Source organism: Plectropomus leopardus, chromosome 11, assembly GCF_008729295.1.
Source record: "Plectropomus leopardus isolate mb chromosome 11, YSFRI_Pleo_2.0, whole genome shotgun sequence".
NCBI lineage: Eukaryota > Metazoa > Chordata > Actinopteri > Perciformes > Serranidae > Plectropomus > Plectropomus leopardus.
The window spans coordinates 28,722,973-28,742,533 of record NC_056473.1 but is presented as its reverse complement, the minus strand read 5'-3'; the positions used below and the strand labels follow the sequence as shown (position 1 = coordinate 28,742,533).

At 39.3% G+C, this 19,561-nt stretch overlaps 1 protein-coding gene across 1 annotated transcript; it reads left to right on the top strand.

Moving 5' to 3' along the window:
* The first annotated feature begins 53 nt into the window (after nucleotides 1-53).
* On the top strand, nucleotides 54-19,052 carry ric8a (RIC8 guanine nucleotide exchange factor A). Its single transcript, XM_042496556.1, has 14 exons — nucleotides 54-292; nucleotides 7,011-7,058; nucleotides 10,161-10,374; nucleotides 11,954-12,108; nucleotides 12,228-12,308; nucleotides 13,702-13,801; nucleotides 14,078-14,265; nucleotides 15,075-15,169; nucleotides 15,265-15,415; nucleotides 15,994-16,089; nucleotides 16,202-16,346; nucleotides 17,352-17,496; nucleotides 17,825-17,944; nucleotides 18,488-19,052. The coding sequence occupies exons 1-14, from the start codon at nucleotides 197-199 to the stop codon at nucleotides 18,630-18,632; spliced, it is 1,779 nt and encodes a 592-aa protein (XP_042352490.1). The 5' UTR covers nucleotides 54-196; the 3' UTR covers nucleotides 18,633-19,052.
* The last annotated feature ends 509 nt before the right edge of the window (nucleotides 19,053-19,561 follow it).

The following is a 19,561-nucleotide window of genomic DNA, read 5'->3' as shown; positions in this document are numbered from 1 at the left end:
CACCTGAACGCAGCACTCGGTTTACACAAATCCTGTCCGTTAATCGCTTCTCGCCGGCTGAAGGGATTCAGACATCATGCAGGCATCTGTGGGTGGTGACAAACTATAGCGTGTGCACAATCCGAGTAACAAACACACACACACGCAGACACACACAGCCATACTCTGACGGTGAATTGAGGAGGAAGCTGCTGCGATGGCGATGAAAATGGATATAAATGTCATCATAGAGCAAATGGAGACTGGAGAGCAGGACACAGCTCTGACGGCTCTACAGAGCTACAACAAGGAGGTAACGTTATCAGCCTGCAACATACAGCCTCTGCTTCAAATATCAAGTTTATCATACATGCTCTGCAAATGTTGCATGTCCAGCATGAATAGCTTTAGGTCAACATCTGTCAGTATGGATGGTGATAATTGCTTTATCATGTTTAGTGGACATCGGGGCAGCTGGCACACTGTCTCCAGTTCATATGATTTTCATAAACAAGAGAAAGCTTAAGATCTTAATTGCATCACATTTGATTAAAAAAAGCATTTGTTTGGCCTAACTATTAACCCTTTGAAACCTGAAGTGACATCACTTTTGTTGTGGTAAAAAACAACACAAATGTCCACAAATTTGTATATTTAGAAAATTATTTTTGAAAAGATAAGGGAAATGTCTGGGGAAAAAAGAAAAAAGCTGTGGCTAATTATTATAATTACAAAATAAAAACATGTTAGGGCACAGAATAATTATATATTTTAAGCACTTTTACATGTCATTTCCCTTTTTTGCTTATTTTTTGTTATGTGTATATGTATGTATTTATTTTACAAATTATTAGGTAATTTTCTTGTACTTTTTACTAATTTATTGGGGTTTTTTTGGTAATTTTTTCTTTTGTTGCTCATTGCATTCTTCCCATGTTTTTGGAAGAAATCGTGCAAATTTGGTTTCAAAGGGTCAACAAATACAGGCCTACACAGTCATATTTGACTCAATTTGCCCATCGATTTTCACCAGATTATTTACATAAGAATACTGATTATTTCAAACCGAAATACTGAAACCATGTTTTTTATTATACAAGAAACCAGTTTAAAGCGGCATCATTATTAGGCCACTTGGGGGCAGCAGAACAAGCTGTAAAAACAACACTGACATATTTTCCCCTATAATGTTACCAAAAATATAGCACACAGTTTTACGCTTGTAGCAGACACAAAGCAGCATTAGCATTCTTTGGAAATTACGTTCATGTCCACCTAGTGGAGCTCAGTATGGTCAAGGTATGATCGGATAATCTGCAATTCATTTGTGATTTTAAAAACAAATCAGTATACTTTAGTTTTGTTTCCAACACCCCAAAAAACAAGCAAAAAATAGAAGATATTTAGGATGAATAAATTAGTACTACTACTTGAATGTTTGCCCTTAAATGGCAACGAGGAAATAAGGAAAAACTGGTGTTTCTAAGTTTTTCATTTGTGGTTTGAAACAAAACAAAAGTAAACCACAGTATTTTGGTTTGTTTCAAAACTACAAATGATTTATGGATTATCCGGTAATACCCAGACCAAATATTCACTCTGGCTCTGGATTTGTTTTTCTGTCTTAAGAATAAAAAAGCTCTCTTTGGCTGCTAAATGCTCCACTGTGCTCCCCAGCTAGTCTCTAAAAGTGTGTGTCCGTGTATTGTTTGCTGTTGAGCAGGTACTGTAAGACGGGTTGATCAGAGCTTTTTCACTTCAGCGGCCTGCTGCTGCTGCTGGAGACAAAGTTGAGGAGAGCAGAACCAAAACACTGCATGTGTTAGATGAAAAATCAAAACAATGAGCTAAAAGAGGCTAAAAAGCTGCTCAGCATTTAGGGAAATGACACAGTTTCTGATTATTTTTGTGTGGATTCATCCCTGTGAGCAACATCTTTCATATTACACACGGTCAGTTGATCTATTGTTCATATATAGATTTTTTGTAGCTTTAAAATGTAAATAAAAAAATAAATACTTATCTCTATAATACTCATCTAACGATAGTAGTCATCAGAGTTACAGTAAATTTTCTTGTTCGGATAAACTATTGTTTTTCTTACTTATGTGTGTGTGTGTGTGTGTGTGTATTGGACTTGATTGTAATTTCAGTATTTAACCCTTTAAAACCTGGAGCAACATCACTTTTTTGTGTTGCCTTCAAACACCTTTGACAAGTTTTAAACCTTTGAACCCTTAGCAAACTTATGTGATTTAAAAAAAAAACTTGGGGAAAAAGTGAATGAGCAACTTGGTAATAAATGTTTTGCAAGAATTGCAAGAAATGAGTAGATTTAGAAATTTTAATTTATTTATTTTTGTCATGGGAAAAAATGAAAAAGCTAGAGAAGAACTATATTTATAATTATCATAATTACATATAAAAAAAGTTACAAATTTTTTTTTCAGGTCATTTATTTATTTATATTTTTATTTATTTTCTTGTTTGTTTATTATAGTCATTAATTCATTTATTTTTTGTACCATTTTTCTTGCAGAAATTCTCTTGCAAATTTTTGGGTTTATTCCTTTCCTTTTGCATTTCTTCCTTTGCTCACTGCATTCTTCCCATGTTTTTAAAAGAAATCAAGCCAGTTTGTACAGTTTTCAAAGGGTTAAAGTCAAACTGCTGCTTATTTGCTATCATTAATTTGGAAGGGAGAAACTTGAGTATAACTACACTCTCTATCACTACGTAGCCTAAAATAAAAGTATGTATTGTAATAATGGGACCGTTTCCACTGAGACAACTTTCCCCATAAAGACTGGGACAACCAAACCTTGTCCTGTGTTTACATTCCACAGTTTGGTCAACAGGATCATGTGCTAAAACAGGTACAAACACAACACTTTCTTAAAGTGAAATGTCTGCTCAGTGAAAGGACTGTGTGGAGAGGCTCAAAACACTCGATGGGAAGAAAGCATTTTAATGCCACTTAATATGGATGTCAAAACACTGAGTCTGCCCTGCATGGAGTCTTACACTAGCTACGTTTAACTAGCAGTTAGTTTAAACAGAAAGACAAAACGGGACTGCAGTGAAAGACTGCAGCATATTCAACAACCTTTTCCTTCTACAAATAAGTCAGTGCATTCAGTGAGTCCTTAGGCTCTGTAAATGTATTGTGACAATATACAACAGTTCCTTGAAAAGCACTTTGGGAACTCCGGTACTTTAACTCAAGTAATAATTTGACTTAGCAACCTTTACATGTATTGGAGTAATATTTGACCAGAAGTACCTTTACTTTGACTCAAGTAAGAGAATTGTGTACTTTGTCCATCAGCAACAGCATTATTCCTCCCCTGGTGTCACATCTGGTAACCGAAGCAATGGCCCTGACGACCTGCTCTTTTTAACGAGTCTTAAAGTGTCGCCCGGAGCTTCTTGTTTTTAATTACAATAAATGGAGATGTGTGGCTGTGATGAGCAACATGTTCAGGTAAAATTATTGTCTTAAAACTCCTTCTTGTGGATCATTACCAGGATCACATTTCCATTGCAATATGAAGATTAAAGTTGCAACAATTTTGTTCACAGATATTTTTACATGTAAAACTGTCAAATGTGACTGAATTAAGCTTTATGCTGCAAATGTCACTCAGAAATTAAACACCACAAAAACAAAACAGAACAAAAAACTAGACCGAATCCTGCACTATTACACACAGACAACATGAGGACCGTCAGACCTTAAATATGTCCATCCACTGATGCGAATCAACCGAAAAAATAGTCATGATCTGACCTTGGCAGTATATTTGAGCTGCTGTGTATATCTCAGACAACAACTATAAGGTCACTGGGATGTGCAGACCTCTGCCGAGGCCAACAGTCCAGTCTTCTGTGACGTACAAATCTGCAAACACAGCCATTATAAACATATGTCTAGATGTATTCTCAAAACTATTTCAGTCAAAATATGGTTGTGCCCTACCAGTTCTCCCATTGAAGTTCAAGTTCAGGTTACTTTTTTGCACCCATAGGTCGATTTTGTTGGCAGTATAAAGTGCAAGCATCCATTAACACAGTTTTTGGACACCACAGACAACATACAGGATAAAACATAACTCAAAGACAGAAGAAAAAACAATTAACAAGCCCCATTGCTAATCAAAATGTTAAGTATGTAATAAATACCAATAAAAACACAAAACTAAAAAACCAAACCTTAAATTGAAACAATCTTAAAACTATTTTTAAAAAAAATCTTTTCCGAAGGAAGAAGCTGAAAATGAATGTGCAAAGGGTGCAGGTCATCGTTTAAAATAGCATTAGCTATCGGCTGTAACTGTCTGGTGTACAGGGATGCTGGGTTCAACTGGGGCTCACCAATCAGCTTACTTGACAGTGAAAGTAATGTCCCCCAGGTGCTCAATACGGACAGCTTTCTGTTTGAAGTTTTTAGTAGTGATTTAAAAGAAGTTAGCGAGGCAGCAAGATGGATTTCAACAGGGAAACTGTTCCAAAGTTTCGGGGTCCTGACAACAAAAGCACAGTCTCCTTTAGGTCTCGATTGACGGACTGTTTGTGGACTTTTGGTGAATAATTTTAGACTGCGTGCAGGTACATATAGGGGCATACAAGTTCACAGATGTATGCCGGTGCTAGACCATGTTTTGCTTTAAAAGTAATAAATAAAACCTCTTAAATCAATCCTGGAGTTAAGAGGAAGGCTGCTAAAATGGGGTTATGTGTTCTCCTTTGTTTGATGGTCTCTCTACAGGATTTTGTAGGGGTGACGTGCTTTGTTGATAGCTCCCAGATTTGTAGCAACGGATGGAACAGATGGCGCTAAGTTAGGAAATGTATTATTGAGTACTTAATTGTCTAATGGCTCAAATAATGTTATCTCAGACATTACACTACACATTTTTAAAAAGAAGTCAGTCTTACGGGGGAAACTGGTTTTATCGACACAGAGTTGTGTGTCGCCGTCATAAGAATGGAAAGAGATTTATTGAAAAGAGGCAAAAAAAGAAGTAAATTACAGTGCACAAGCTGATGGAGGTGAAGGGATCACATAAATGACAAATAAATGATTAATTGATTGATTAACTGATTGCATTACCAGAGGTGTGTTTGGCTCGCCTCCACGCACCAGGCAGGGCACACCTGACTGTGATCTGCACCGCTGGGTTCACAAAAATAGCCAAATAATCTTCATTTGTCTAAATGCCACATGAGCCTAACAACATGCAGTCTGCCAGGTGAGCTCTGCTGCATGCTTCTCTCCATCTTTAGCTGTGTGGGAGTTGATCTTGAAGGCAATTGGATTAGATTCTCTGATACACAAATACAGTCTCCTGTGGCCCGGTCAAATCCTACTCTACTAAACCACTTAAGAGATGAGAGGCTTAGTGTTGCAGGAGACTCTGCAGTGTAAGGTCTCAGTTATATACCGTCCTCAGGGTGCTCAGATGTCCTCTGCTGCTAGCCTGCTCTGGTTTATTCAGCCTGTTGTCTATTACATTTTATTTCAGTATTCATTTATTTTTAGTATTTGTTTCAGTGTGGAAGCAGTGCATGGTACACTTATCGCTCTACTTTAGACTACTGCATATTTGCTTAAAAACTGTGGGTGAAGCGTTTGAGCCAAGTTTCCAAACTTTATATTAAAATAACGTCGTCTCTGTTTGGTAATATTACGTCTCACCGCTGTTACACAGTATTTGAAGAATATCAGCTTTTGCCATCACACAGGAGGTTTAGGCCATGTTTAAATGAGAATGGCCCTAATAGTTCTGAGATGGATACTGAAGGCTCTTGAGTTATGGCCAAAAACATGTTTTATGAGGTCACTGTGACCTTTGACCTTGACCTTCAACCACCAAATTTAATGAGGTCATTCTTGAGTCCAAGTGGGCATTCATGCCAAATTTAAGAAAGCTCCCGTAAGGCTATCTTTAGATATTGTGTTCACAAAAATGAGATGAATGTAAGGTGACAGTGACCTTGATCTTTGACCACCAAATTCAAATTAGCTTCACTTGAAGTGAATGTTTGTGTCAAATCTGAAGAAATTTCATCTTGGTGCTCTTGAGATAGCACTTTCACAAGAATAAGACAAATGCAAGGTCACCATGACCTTGACCTTTGTCCACCAAAAATTAATCAGCTCATTCTTGAGTCCACTCAAAAGTTTGTGCCAAATTTCAAGAAAATTCCCTCAAGCTGTTTTAGAGATATAACTTTCACAAGAATGAGATAAATGCAAGGTCATTGTGACCTTGACCTTTTACCACCAAACTCTGATCAGCTCATCCTTGAGTCCGCTTGAATGTTTGTGCCAAATTTGAAGAAATTCTCTTAAGATGTTCTTGAGATATTGCATTCACAAGAATGGGCTGAACAGAGGTACATACAGATAATCCGAAAAATAATGCCTCTAGCCTCAGTTATTGCTGGCGCAGAGGTATAAAAAGAGTGAATATCAGTCTTACATTTATCAGGTGGACCCAAACACAACTCTAAGTGAATGCTAACGCTGCTCTGTGTCTGCTGCAAATTTAAAACTGTCACATAACACTTTATAAGGTAATAAAATGTGCATGCTCTGTTTTCATCTTGTTCTGTGCCCCGAAATGACCAAAAAAAAGTGCCGTCTGGAAAACATGGTGGAAACATGGACACTATCGTTGTACTGAGATTGGATGTGAAGTCTGTCTGCATGTCAAATCAGACATTCTGTACAGCTAAGCATCAGCCCTGACCTCCTCTGTTAAAGGCGCTACAATAACATCACGCTGCTTCCTGATAAATGCTGTCACCTCTCCGGCTTCTCTGGTTGTGACAAACATACCAACTCTCTGGCCTCTTTTTAACGTTTTTGGCGTCACACCTTCAGCTTCACTGATGTTCTCTCTGTGTTCTCCTGCCTTCCCTTCTCTTCCCCTTCCTTACGGTCTTCTTCCTTATGCCACTTCTGTTCTGACTCCTCTTCTTCACATCACATATTTATTTGTTCCTTCTGCTTTTCCTTCTTTCAGATGAACCATTGCTTTACATTCAGCACGGAGGACGAGCGGGACAGAGAGGTATCATCCCATCTAAGAACAGAGTCAAAATTTTGAACATTAAGCCAATGAAACCACCGCCCCCCTTTTAGTTTAAATTCCACCTCCCTCCAAGTATGGCTGGGCAATGCACCGCTTTCACATTTCTTCAATAAGTCAGTCCATTATTCCGGAAATGATAAATGAAATAAAAGAAGAAATAATAAACAATCACTAAAATGAATGATAATTCAGAAATATCTACGACCATAAAACTGTTTCAGACAAAAAACCAAACAAACACAATACAATTGTGTGAATAATATGTCAAACTCAGTTACAGTATCAGGACATTTTTATGTGGAACTTCAAAAGTGAAGTTTTCTGAATTGCGAGCTGTCTTCCCTCAAAATTCAGATTAGTTACAGGAATGATCACATGCCAAATATATATATATATATATATATAGATATATATGTGTGTGTGTGTGTGTGTAACAATAATAATAATAATAATAATAATAATAATAATAATAATAATTATAATATAATATAATATATTATACAAAAACATACAAAATATATATATAGTGAGAGAGAGAGAGAGAGAGAGAGAGTATAACCTAAAAATATCAAGAAATTATTAATAAGCCATATTGTCCAGCCATACTTTGGTACTTTGGTAAACTTTAGGTTTTTCCTCGTTTTGATCTCTAAACTAGCAAGTCTCCTCTGCAGTGCATCTATTTTTCACCAGTAAAAGAATTCATGAAATCACTGAAGCCTTTCTAACACTGTCTCACCTCCTCTGTATCATCTGTCTCTCCCTGTATGTGCATGACCGGTGCATTAGGAAGGGAATTTACGGAAGGTATGAATAAGCAATGAGCGTTGTATTATTTTTTATCGCCAACTCATGACTTTTTTTTTGTCAGTAGTTCAGAAGCTTCTGTATGTTGAAAGATGAATATCTTATGTGGCATTTGTAAACTTGCAGATCCTTGCTGATGCTCTACAGACAGGATACTCAAGTAAACTCAACTAAATTACGACTAACTTATTACTGATTTTTTATTATTAATGAACTGCTCTATTTTGGTGCTTTTTATGCACCTTATTTACATTAAAAGTACAAAAAAATCCAAGTGTGAATAAAAAACATGGTCAGCAGGCCAGCTGGCACCCTACTGCGGGCCAGATTTGGCCCTCAGTCATCAGTGAGGGAAGTTCAAAAGGTTCCTACTGATTGAGTCAGTTACGATAAAGGTTCAGTGTAGTTCATCTTAAAGGCTGAGTGGTAGAGAAAGATATGAATACTGTGTCAAAATATTAAATACACATGGAAGTGAGTTCAGTCTACAGAGCTCAGTAGGTGTCATGGAGAGAAAAATAAATAAGTCAAGGCCACATTTTACTAAATGGAGCGCACAAGATACATTTTGTTCCCTCATGTTGCTTAATTCACTCCATCGTTTTGGCTGATTCGTGCACAGGAGAAGTGTAACGTTATATAGCATTACAGAGAGCCAGCAGAGCAGAGCAGCCTTTCTCATTGACGCCCATGCAGCGCAACTTCTTCAAGTAAACAACGCTGAGGTTAGCTTCCAATTCAGTATTTAAGAGAAAGTTAAGGGGAGCATAGTTTGCAACACTTAACGTCCGATTCTCTGCTTTTTGCACCTCCTACAATGGTGAGAGCATGTTAGACATTTTAATTAAAGCCTCAACATCTCTCTCAACTATCTCTTTGGGATAATCAGATCAGATTTGACTCATGTAAGTGTAATGGCTTTTGATGTAGACCAGGTTCAATGTGGTCTACATGTGAAAAATGCAGTAAAATCTCCCTTTTTTGCATTTTCACAAATAGATTAAAGGTGTCACAAATGTGAAAGTCGGTTTCAGACAATGATGAGGCTTTACTCAAAACATCTAATATTCTTTCACCACAATAGGAGGTGCAAAAAGCAGAGCATCGGTCATTAAGCACTGCAAATTACATCCCCTCAACTATCCCCTTAGCTGCTGAATCAAAAGCTGCGAATTTAAAGTTAAGTTCAGTTTAGTTTACTTTACGTTACTTACTTTACGTGACATAAATTTACCAAAACGAGGAGATTAATTCATCGAAATGAGGGAACAAAATTTATTTCGGGGCCATGCAATAGCATCTTGTGTGCTCGATTTAGTAAATGTGGCCTCAGTTTATTTATTTTTTCTTTCCATGGCACATCACGGCCTCTGTATCAGTCTAATCTTTTCAACACTGTAACCAGCACCTCAGTTGAGCCGTACGGAAGGAGGAGAAAGATGAGTCAGACATCAGGGAGATGGGAACAAACTCATCTAACTCCCCTGATAGTTGCTGTTAAGAGACAAATAGGTACAGAAGGATAATGAGAGAGAGAAATTAATAGGTGTGGATCATTCTTCTTATTTTTCTATTCTTCTTATTTTTCTATGTATGTCTCTGTATGTCTTACGTGCCAAGCTGCTGTTACAACTAAATTTCCCTCCAGGGATCAATAAAGTCGTCTAAGTCTAAGTCTAAGTATAATCACGTGCCTCCATCTCAAGAAAGTTCTCCAGAAAGTTCTGTAGACTGCATAGTATAAAATGGTGGCTGACTCTAGAGGCAAAAAAAAAGGAAAGGTAAGTTAGTTAAGGGTAAAGTTCAGGTGCAGCTTATGTGTTGGCGTGTCTTCATGATCCAACAGACATGTGCACACATTGAGCATACACCTGCACACAGACTGTAGGAAGATATTATGCAAGACAGCTTAGCAGAGGTATTTATCAGGGCCAGGCTTAGCTGCCTGCATCTGGTCTCTGCATCAGCCACAAGGCATACGTGACTTTGAAAAGGTTTTCGATTGTCCCTTGACATTCAGGGTTAATGCTGCTTTAACAAAAACAGGAGGATTCACAAAGTTCTGTATTTGATTTTTTAACAATTTTTCTTTTTTCAATTGTGTGGTGATTTTCTGATGATACTCTTTTACATTTTTACTTACTAGTTCTTGTGTAGTTGCTCATTGCCTTTCTTTCAAGTTTTGTGAAAGACATTAAGCCAATTTGCTCAGGTTTCAAGCGGTCAAAACTGATCATTTTCGGTCTAACCTGATGTGTTTGCTGTGTGACGCAGCTTCTGGGGGAGTTGGTGCTTGGTTACCTGAACAGAGAGCTGCAGCCGTCCTGTCAGCTGGCCTGTCTAGAAACAGTTAGAATCTTGACCAGAGACAAACACTGCCTGGATCCCTTCATCAGCCGCTCTTCCATGGCCACGCTCGCCCGCTACGCCGGCATTGCCGTGTGCAATGCTGCCACAGCCAATCACAACCAGCCAGAGGAGGGCCAAGGTAACTCCAGACAGCTGTCACAGGTGTCTCCTCTGCTTTACATTCAAAGGCTCCTGCTCTTGTGCTCCTGTTTTGTTGCTTCTCCTGTGAAACTGTGGTCTAGTGGTGAAGTTACAGCTCACAGCAACTTATTACGGTACAGTCTTTGCCAAGGTCAATGGTGCATAACTCAGGAACAGAGGGGGAGGTGGTCAGATACTGAACTGGTGACGCTAATCTCAGGTGTCCATCTTGAAACTGTGCTGATTGCATAAATCTTCTGTGCTGCCGGGGAGGATGTGTGAGAGAGTGCACGTTTACACAGACATGGATGTAAAGTGGAAGTTGACGGGTGTGCATAGGCATACAACCGTGTATCGATAATTCTGGCAAGAGAGGCTGGAGTAACAAAACAAAAAAACGTGGAGGAAGACACTGGCAGTTATTTCACTGAAAACTACAGAAAAGAAAAGCTGATACTACCACTGTGAGGAGCAGAACAATCTGGCAGCATGCAAGTGTGAGTTCAGGGGCTTTAAGCTGCAGTTGATGAGCAGAATGAGCAGCAGGTGTGCATGCAGAGCTCCAGCTGCAGGAAGCCACGCCCAGCCTCTGAAGGCACAGAAACACTGCAGAAAACACAGCCAAAAAAAAAAAATGAAAAAAACAGACAAAATCCTCCATAGCACCACAACTATATATGTATAGCACTTAACACATAGTTACAAAGTGCTTCACATAAACATTAAAGTGCACGTCAAAACCCAGGAGCATCCATATTTACATAAAAACCTACAAACAAACATGCATACCGACGCACATTTAATCACAAACACATATTTGGTGCACAAGACGAGCACTGAAGTCAAGGTGAGGCAAAGCTGGTTGGAGGTGACAATTTGCATGAAAGTGCGTAACAGAAATCAGATTTACATTGCTCATCCATTCAGTTATGCAGTCCTATAAACATTATGCATGTTGGAATCCGTTCATATATTGACATTGAATAAATCAAAATAAAAATCAGATAAATAAGTAAATTATAACAAAACCTATATATTCAGGATAAAACCCCAAATAAAAACAGTGGTATGCCATGTACAAGTCAACACCATTAAACATAATTCCATCACAACTAATTGAACTAAAGAGAAAATAAATACATAAAGTGATTAATAGCATTTTGAAACTGATTCTGTGTTTTATTGGAAGCCAGTGATGGGAGGCTGATATGAACTGGGGTGATATGTGACTGACGACCAGTATTTGTTTATAACCTAGCTGCTGAATTTTGGACCAGTTGAAGTTGAGCTAATGACGACTGAGTGATGCATGTGAAGAGGGAGTTACAGTAGTCTAACCGAGAAAAGATTAGGCGTGTACTGGAAGTTTTGTGTTTGGCTGTTAACATGGGTTTGATGTTAGGTGTAGGTGGAAGATGCTGATTCTAAGGAATCTCACTATGCAAACACTGTATGAAAACATTAATTGTGCACAGGGCTTAAATTCGTCCATATCACATTCTGCTGACAATTTTTGTGGGTTCAGATATGAAATAAATAGAGGTTATTTATATTTCGTCCTGACTTTTCTCCCCCAGTGGAGGGTGAGGGAGGAGAGGGCGAGGAGGCAGCAGAAGAATCCAGCAAAGTGGTGAAGGAAGCCTCCCCTCCTTCAGAAAACTCTGACCAGGAGGTGATTATTGAGGCTCTCAAGTCCATCTGTAACATCCTGTTACACAACGAGACGGGACAGGTCAGTCTGACGTGTGTCTCATCATACACATGTAATACACAGATTATAAAATGTAATTTGGTTGACACTCATTTATAAAAATGGATGGATGGATGGATGGATGGATGGATGGATGGCAGGTGGTAGCGGCAGACCTACAGCTGATAAAGGGTGTGGCAGAGAGGCTGAAGCAGTGTCATGATCCCACCTGGAACCATGAGGTATGGACGTCACTTACATATTTTAATGCGACTGTCAAATGTGTGTTATGGGAGTCAATCTGACAAAGGTGAGGGGTAGATTGCACTGTAGTTTGGGTACTTGTGAATAAGCGCCCTATCTTGTGATTCAAGTCAACTTTTCAGCGTCTGATTTGCCTAAACAGAACCATATTGGCAGCACTTATATATTTGCTATTAGAAATTAGTTAAAGGAAAACCTCATCCATAAAATGGTCATTTGTGTACCAGTTACTCGCTCTGTGATACATTGGATTTGTGAAGAAAGCTTTGTTTAATTTTCTTTCATCTTACATTCTTGTAAACCTGTTATCTTCAACATTAACTTGGGCTCAAGAATGAACTGATCAGATTTTGGTGGGCAAAGGTCACTGTGACCTTGTCTGTCTTATTCCTCTGAACGCGATATTTCAAGAGCACCCTTGAGGAAATTTATTCAAATTTGGCACAAACATCCACTTGTAGTCAACAATGAGCTTAGTAGAGTTTGGTGGTCAAAGGTCAAAGTCATGGCGACTTTGCATCCGTCTCATTCTTGTGAACACGATATCTAAAGATGGCCTTGAACAAATTTGGAACAAACGCCCACTTGGAATCAGGAATGAACTGAGGTGACACGAGTGAGTAATTGATGGACAAATGGTCATTTGGTTGGGAAAATATTCCTTTAAATATGAACATAATTTTTAGGAGATTGGGTTTCACTTTTCAACATAGGCTCCAATACGATAACTTTGAGCAAATATCAGAAAATACATTTTTAGAAATTTTACTGTGGAAGGCCATAATCATGTTTTTATTTAACCCTTTTCGTACATTCATGTGCAAAGTCATAGTTCACCGAAAAATGAAAATTTGTGGCTTCACACTAGACGCTACAGGCTATATTAAGGCTAAAAACATGACGCCTGTGACGTTTTTCGAAACAACTTGGCATGTCAGGGCTTCAAGACACTTGGACTACTTTGGACAAGCAGTATGGAGACATTTTGTGGGGTTTTTTTGTGTATTTTTTAACATTTGAATCCTGGTCACCATTTGCTTCAGTTGTTTGGGAGATGAGTGAACCTCTGGCACTGTCTTGTGGATTATAAAACTTAATGACTGAATTTTCATTTTTGGGTGAACTATCTTTGTAATGCTGTTTTAACAGGACTAAAACATACAGTCAACAAACATATAACTTACTGTAAGACAAGAAATATCTAATCAAAGAATAACCATAAACCAAGCACTCAGTGCCTGCTTTTGGTATTTTACAGTATTTGGTACTCAACACATTCTTACCAGATAAGTACTACAGTACATCTTGCCATACTCTGAAGTGGATAAAGCACAGAGAGTGAGTACGTCTCCATGTGTCTGCTCTGTTTAGGTGCGTTTCTTTGACCTGCGGCTCACCTTCCTGCTGACAGCCCTGAGAGTGGACGTCAGGGCGCAGCTGGCTCAGGAGCTTCACGGCATCAATCTCCTAGGTAACTGATGTCCTGTTTAACCAGCGAAACTACTGACCTGTGAAAACCGATATCAGCTTCCTAGGTTACTAGTCTCCAGGGTAACCAGTGATAGGAGCAATTCACCCTCCAGGTCACCAATGTCTGTAACAACAGGAAAGTCCGACAACTCAAAAAAATAAATCTATAACAAGACGTATGAAAAATAACCGATGAGACGAGGGTTTACAAAAACCGAATGATTCTGTACACATGGTAGAAAAAAGCTGATTACTTCCTGTTGTGTGTATATTTTAGGCAACCAGTTGGATGCCACGCTCGGTCTGTGTTGGCCGGACACACTGGAGACGGCCAGGGCAGGGTTAGAGGACGTCCCACCTGAACAGCTGCCCCCTCTGAGCCGGCAGCAGACAGAATTAGCCATGGAAATACTGAAAATACTCTTCAACATCACATTCGACACAGCCAAACGCAAAGTCGACGAGGTAATGCAGAACATGATGCATGATTTGTTTTGTTGTTGTCAAAAGTCATCAAGTCTCTTTCATGAAATGTTGATAAATCTATGAGTAGATTTGCACATAAAACACATTGGTGGTAATAACCTGCACCAGATTCATGAATGCTGCAGGAAACTTGGATTTGATCGTAGGCACGTATTTATTTTCATTAATGCCAATCAGTTGGATACCGACAGCACGCTCACACTAGTCAGCAATTAGCATACATCCCAATGAATGAATAGCCATTGAGCACCATATAACCTGTCAGGTGCGATATGATGGACTAACAGAAGAAAGAGAAGAAGGAGAAGTGGTGCGAGGAAACAAGCCAGCCATTAGCTTGTAAAACAGGTTTTAATTTTAAAAATATTTATTAATGATAAATAAAATGTAATATAATATAGGCCTATTTTTACAATACAAATTCAAGTTTTTAATCGGGCTTTGGCCCAAAACTGAATATAACAGAGCCAGGTTCCTGGTGGCCTCCCAAAACATTTTCTAATTTACAGAGAAAATAAACGATGCACGCTGGGAAATGTTTTGTTTTTGTTTAGATTTTATAGGTATTAAGGTTTGCCTTTAAACTGCTATGCAGCAGCAGCAGCCTTTCTACAAAAACCCCTTTTCTGCAATGCAAGAAACGTTTCCTTGTTTTCAATATCAGAAACAAACAGAACCGCAGTTTCCTCAGCTTGTTACACACAAGCAAACATAACGAATCTACAGAAAAGACACATTGATGAAGGTTCTCTTTGTGACCAATATGTCTGCACCATCTGTGTGTGAAGGAAGAGACAGCAGAGTACAGACATTTGGGAGCCATACTGAGACACTGTCTCATGAGCCAGGCAGATGGAGAGGAGCGCACTGAGGAGTTCCACAGGTAGGAAAACACACACTTTAAATTTTACACCTGTTTTTCTGTTCACTGATTCATACAGTCATTGCTCTTACACTCCCTCGCTCTGTTTTTCTCAGCCACACTGTTAACTTGCTAGGCAACCTCCCCCTGCCCTGTTTGGATGTGTTGTTAAAGCCTAAAGTGCAACAAGGCTCCATTGAGTACATGGGGGTCAACATGGACGCTGTCAACATGCTAGTGGAATACATGGAGAAAAGACTGGACCGGGTGAGACGAGACTGTGTGTGTGTATGTGTGTTCATTGCCTCAGTTAGGGGTGTACTTCACCAGCTTCAGCGCAATACGTAATTATAGGGATTCTTTGCATAACGAAATGATATTTGCCGACATCACAGAGTCTGCCACAATATGATTTTGATTCAGTTCAGGGGCCTGCAAGCGATATGAAATGATACCATCTGCTCGTTTAACACAGTCTGTTACAGATGAAGCAGCGATTCTTTCTGTCTTGCTGTTGGCCATGAAAGATAAAAACAACAGTAACCGGTGCAGTAAAGTTTACTTGAAATGACTCCACTAACACACATAAAACAAATTATGAAGCAGGAAACTGCCTCAGAGCCCCAGAAAACCAAAAGTTTCAGATTCGCTGCATTCAGTGGGAATGCTACAGTTGTTTGGACTATTGAATTAAGATTGTCTTCACATGGTGCATATTTCTAAATAAAGTTGTGCTGAATTATATAACCACCAAGTTGCTTAATACGTTTCTCCATATTTTACATGCTGAAAGTGACTTTGCTCTTGCAGTCCAACTGACTGGTTGTTATTTATCGTGTCTCCAGGGACATAAGCTGAAGGAGACGCTTCTGCCATCTCTGAATTTGCTGACTGAGAGCTCCCGAATCCACCGAGAGACCAGGAAGTTCCTCAGGTCAAAGGTCAGTACAGGGCTTAGGAAAACAGAATCCATGATGATGAGATGTTGTTGTTTTGACGGCTCTGGGAACCGTGTGTGTGTGTGTGTGTGTGTGTATGTGTGTGTGTGTTTAGGTGCTGCCTCCACTTCGTGACGTGAAGAACAGGCCAGAGGTGGGCGATGCTCTGAGAAACAAACTGGTCCGTCTTATGACACACATTGACACTGACGTCAAGGACTGCGCCGCCGAATTCCTCTTTGTTCTCTGCAAAGAAAGTGGTGAGGGAAATGTGTTTGTTTATTTGTTTAAATCACTGATGGCATGTTTTTGTCTCATCCCACTTGGTGAAAAGAACTTGTAATGTGACTTAAACCTAAATCCAGTGAGATTCAAATTATTCACCAGCAACCAGAACGTACAATGAACAGGGGCTCTTCATAACGATGAGCAGGTGTTAAAGGTCTTGTGTGCAGGATTTAGTGGCATGTAACAGTGAGGTTGCAGATTACTACCAACTCTCATGTGTCAAGCATGCAGGAAAACTACTGTGGACAATGCAATAACATGAACTGCTTCATCTAAAGCAGGTGTTTGCTGCTCCTGTAGAACAACATAGCAAACCCTGTGGAAGAGCACACACTCCCTATGTAGATACAAATGACTTATTCTAAGTGAAAGACAAGGATTCTTGTTTTAAGGTGAATATACACCAGTGAAAACATGGTCTGAGGCCATTGTTCTCTGCTGGAAAAACAGGGATTGTCCCCTCTGGGTGGGAGAAAGTTGCTGCCCCAAGTGAAGGACTTACAGTATTTCAGGGTATCATTCACAGAACAGGCGGTTTGGTAAGGCGTCCCCAATGATGGAGGCACGTCATCGGACTGTCGTGGTGAAGATGGAGCTGAGCCAGAAGGCAAAGCTCTTGATTTACCGGTCCATATGTGATACGACCCTCCACTATGGTCATAGAGCTCTGATCGGGCCCAAAAAATCAGGCCAGACCCTACATGATCCTGCACAGTTTCTGTCCAAGCCCGAAATGAGCCCGACCCACGGCAGCAGTTTTGTGCTCAAGCCTGATTAAAAACCTACATTTGTACTGTAAATATAAGCCTATATTATATTATATTTGTCTATTATGAAACAAGTATTTTTACGTGTTTATAGTTCCAACCAAAGACTTGTTGAACTGGTTTTTGTTGACATTGTGTTGATGTATTTGTGTCTCATAATGTGTTCAGATACTGCCGCGTTAACTGTAATACGTTCTGTACTCTGTTTAGTTTCCAGGTTCATTAAGTACACTGGGTACGGTAATGCTGCAGGTCTGCTGGCTGCCAGAGGACTGCTCAGGGGAGGCAGAGACTCGGGGATCTACTCTGAAGATGAGGATTCGGAGACAGAGGAGTACAGAGAGGCCAAAGCCCAGTCAGTACCACCACAACAGCATGTCACCTAAACTCAGTGTCTCATGTGGTGTGTTTCCAACAATGTTAAAGTGGACTTTAAATTAATGCATTTGGCAGATTGACATTAGTTCAGTTTTTGTGCATCATGGCTGACCATTATGGGGTACACCTGCCCAGAATAGTTACGTTGCAGCCGGTTTCGCTGCTGCCAGCTGCGAGGGTCTGGACTAATTTCCAAAATTGCTAATCCTACAAGATACTCCAACACAAAAGTTTAAGTAATTTTACACAGCAGCTGCTTTTTTTCTGTTGCTCTGATATTTCTCTCTGTCTTTTTTCTTCGTCAGAATAAACCCAATAACAGGAGTTGTAGAGGAGGATCAGCCCAACCCCATGGAGGGAATGACAGAGGAGCAGAAAGAACTGGAGGCCATGAAGCTGGTCCACATGTTTGACAAACTGTCACGGGCAGCAGAAAAAGCAGACCCCCCCCCCCACCCCAAAAAAATAAAAATCTCAGTTTTCGTCACTATGATGCAGATGTAACTGCCTCATTTTTCCACAAGAAATTCTCAGTTCAGTGCAGTAAATAATAGAATAATAGGAAGTTTAATAACCCGTACAGAAGAATCAAAGCATTTATTTTTGTAGATGAGCCATGTGTTAAATTGCAAAACATAGCTGACTGAAAAAAATACTAAAATTATAAATATACATGTCAATATTTTTCATTTCGTAATGCAGGACGCAAATATTTTGTGTTTTTCCACCATTGCCACGAGCGGTCTTGTTTCAGTCTGATGGTTAGTTAGATGTTTCAGGATCATGTAGAGCTCTGTGATATGTGCGACGCTCCAGCGTGTGATTTTAGACGGCATTTGGGCATTGTGGAAAAGAAAGAAGCGCAGATGAGACAGAGAATCAGAGTTATTTAGTGGCACTGCTCAGTGCTGCAGACTGTCTGTCCTCACACATGCACATGTTTACATTTGAACTACTTGTCCCTGCAGGACTAACCTGATCCAGCCCATGCAGCTCGGTATGGACGGGAAGATGAGAGAGATTGCCCCAGAGGACCTGCACAAACTGGCCCACAATCCTCTGTTCCAGCCAGAGGAGCCAGCTCATTCAGAGAGTGAAGATGAGGCTCAGTAAACACAAAAGCAAAGAGGAGGTAACAGATTCAAGTCCTGCGACAGGTGTGGAAGGTCTGTCTAATTATTCTAGATATTCACGTCACATGATCCAACCTGTTCCTGTTTACATATTCTGATGGGAGGTGAATTACAGAAAGTTGGGATCTGTTAAGTCAAAGTGGAAACAAAGGAATACATGGGAGGCAGCTTAAAAGACCATTTTGCATTTTTGGAAGTGCTATCCTGTCAACTACAAATCACCAGTGTTTTACTGCTCGCCATTTTCCAAAGATAACTCTTAGTTAATAGTTTTCTTACCTTTCATACATTTGTTTCAGTTCATTTTAGCACACTATAAAAAACAACTTGCTTTGGGGCGCTATGGATGACATGCATTTAAACCTTTGAAACCAGAGCAAGTTGGTTTGCTTTATTTAAAAAAAAACAAAGAAAAAAAAGGCAACTGCCGAGGAATGTCCCACAAATTGCAAGAAATTAGTCAAAGGTCACATAAAAATGACCTTAAAAAGGAGAGAAAGAGAGAGAAATTTATAAGAAAATGAAGAAAAAGAAGTAGGAAAATTTTTCGAAAATGGTATCCAGAATTATTATAATTATGTATTTAAAATTATGTCATAGAATTGATTTATTTATGTATTTATTATATATATGTTATTTTTAAATCAGTCAATTATTTTTTTAGAGCTTAATTTTTCCATGTTTCCATGTAATTTTACTGACTTAAACTAACTCCTTGCCAATGTTTCGGGTCATTTCCTGTAAAGTTATTCATTGACTTCTTCTAATGAATAAGGTCACACTACTCAGGTTTCAAAGGGTTAATGGGATCACTCATGTTTCTCCACATTAAGTGTTTCAGCTTGCCTGAGCTCTCTGTGTGTATGCGCAAGTCACCTGTAATTGGGTGATTGGTCACACACACACTAA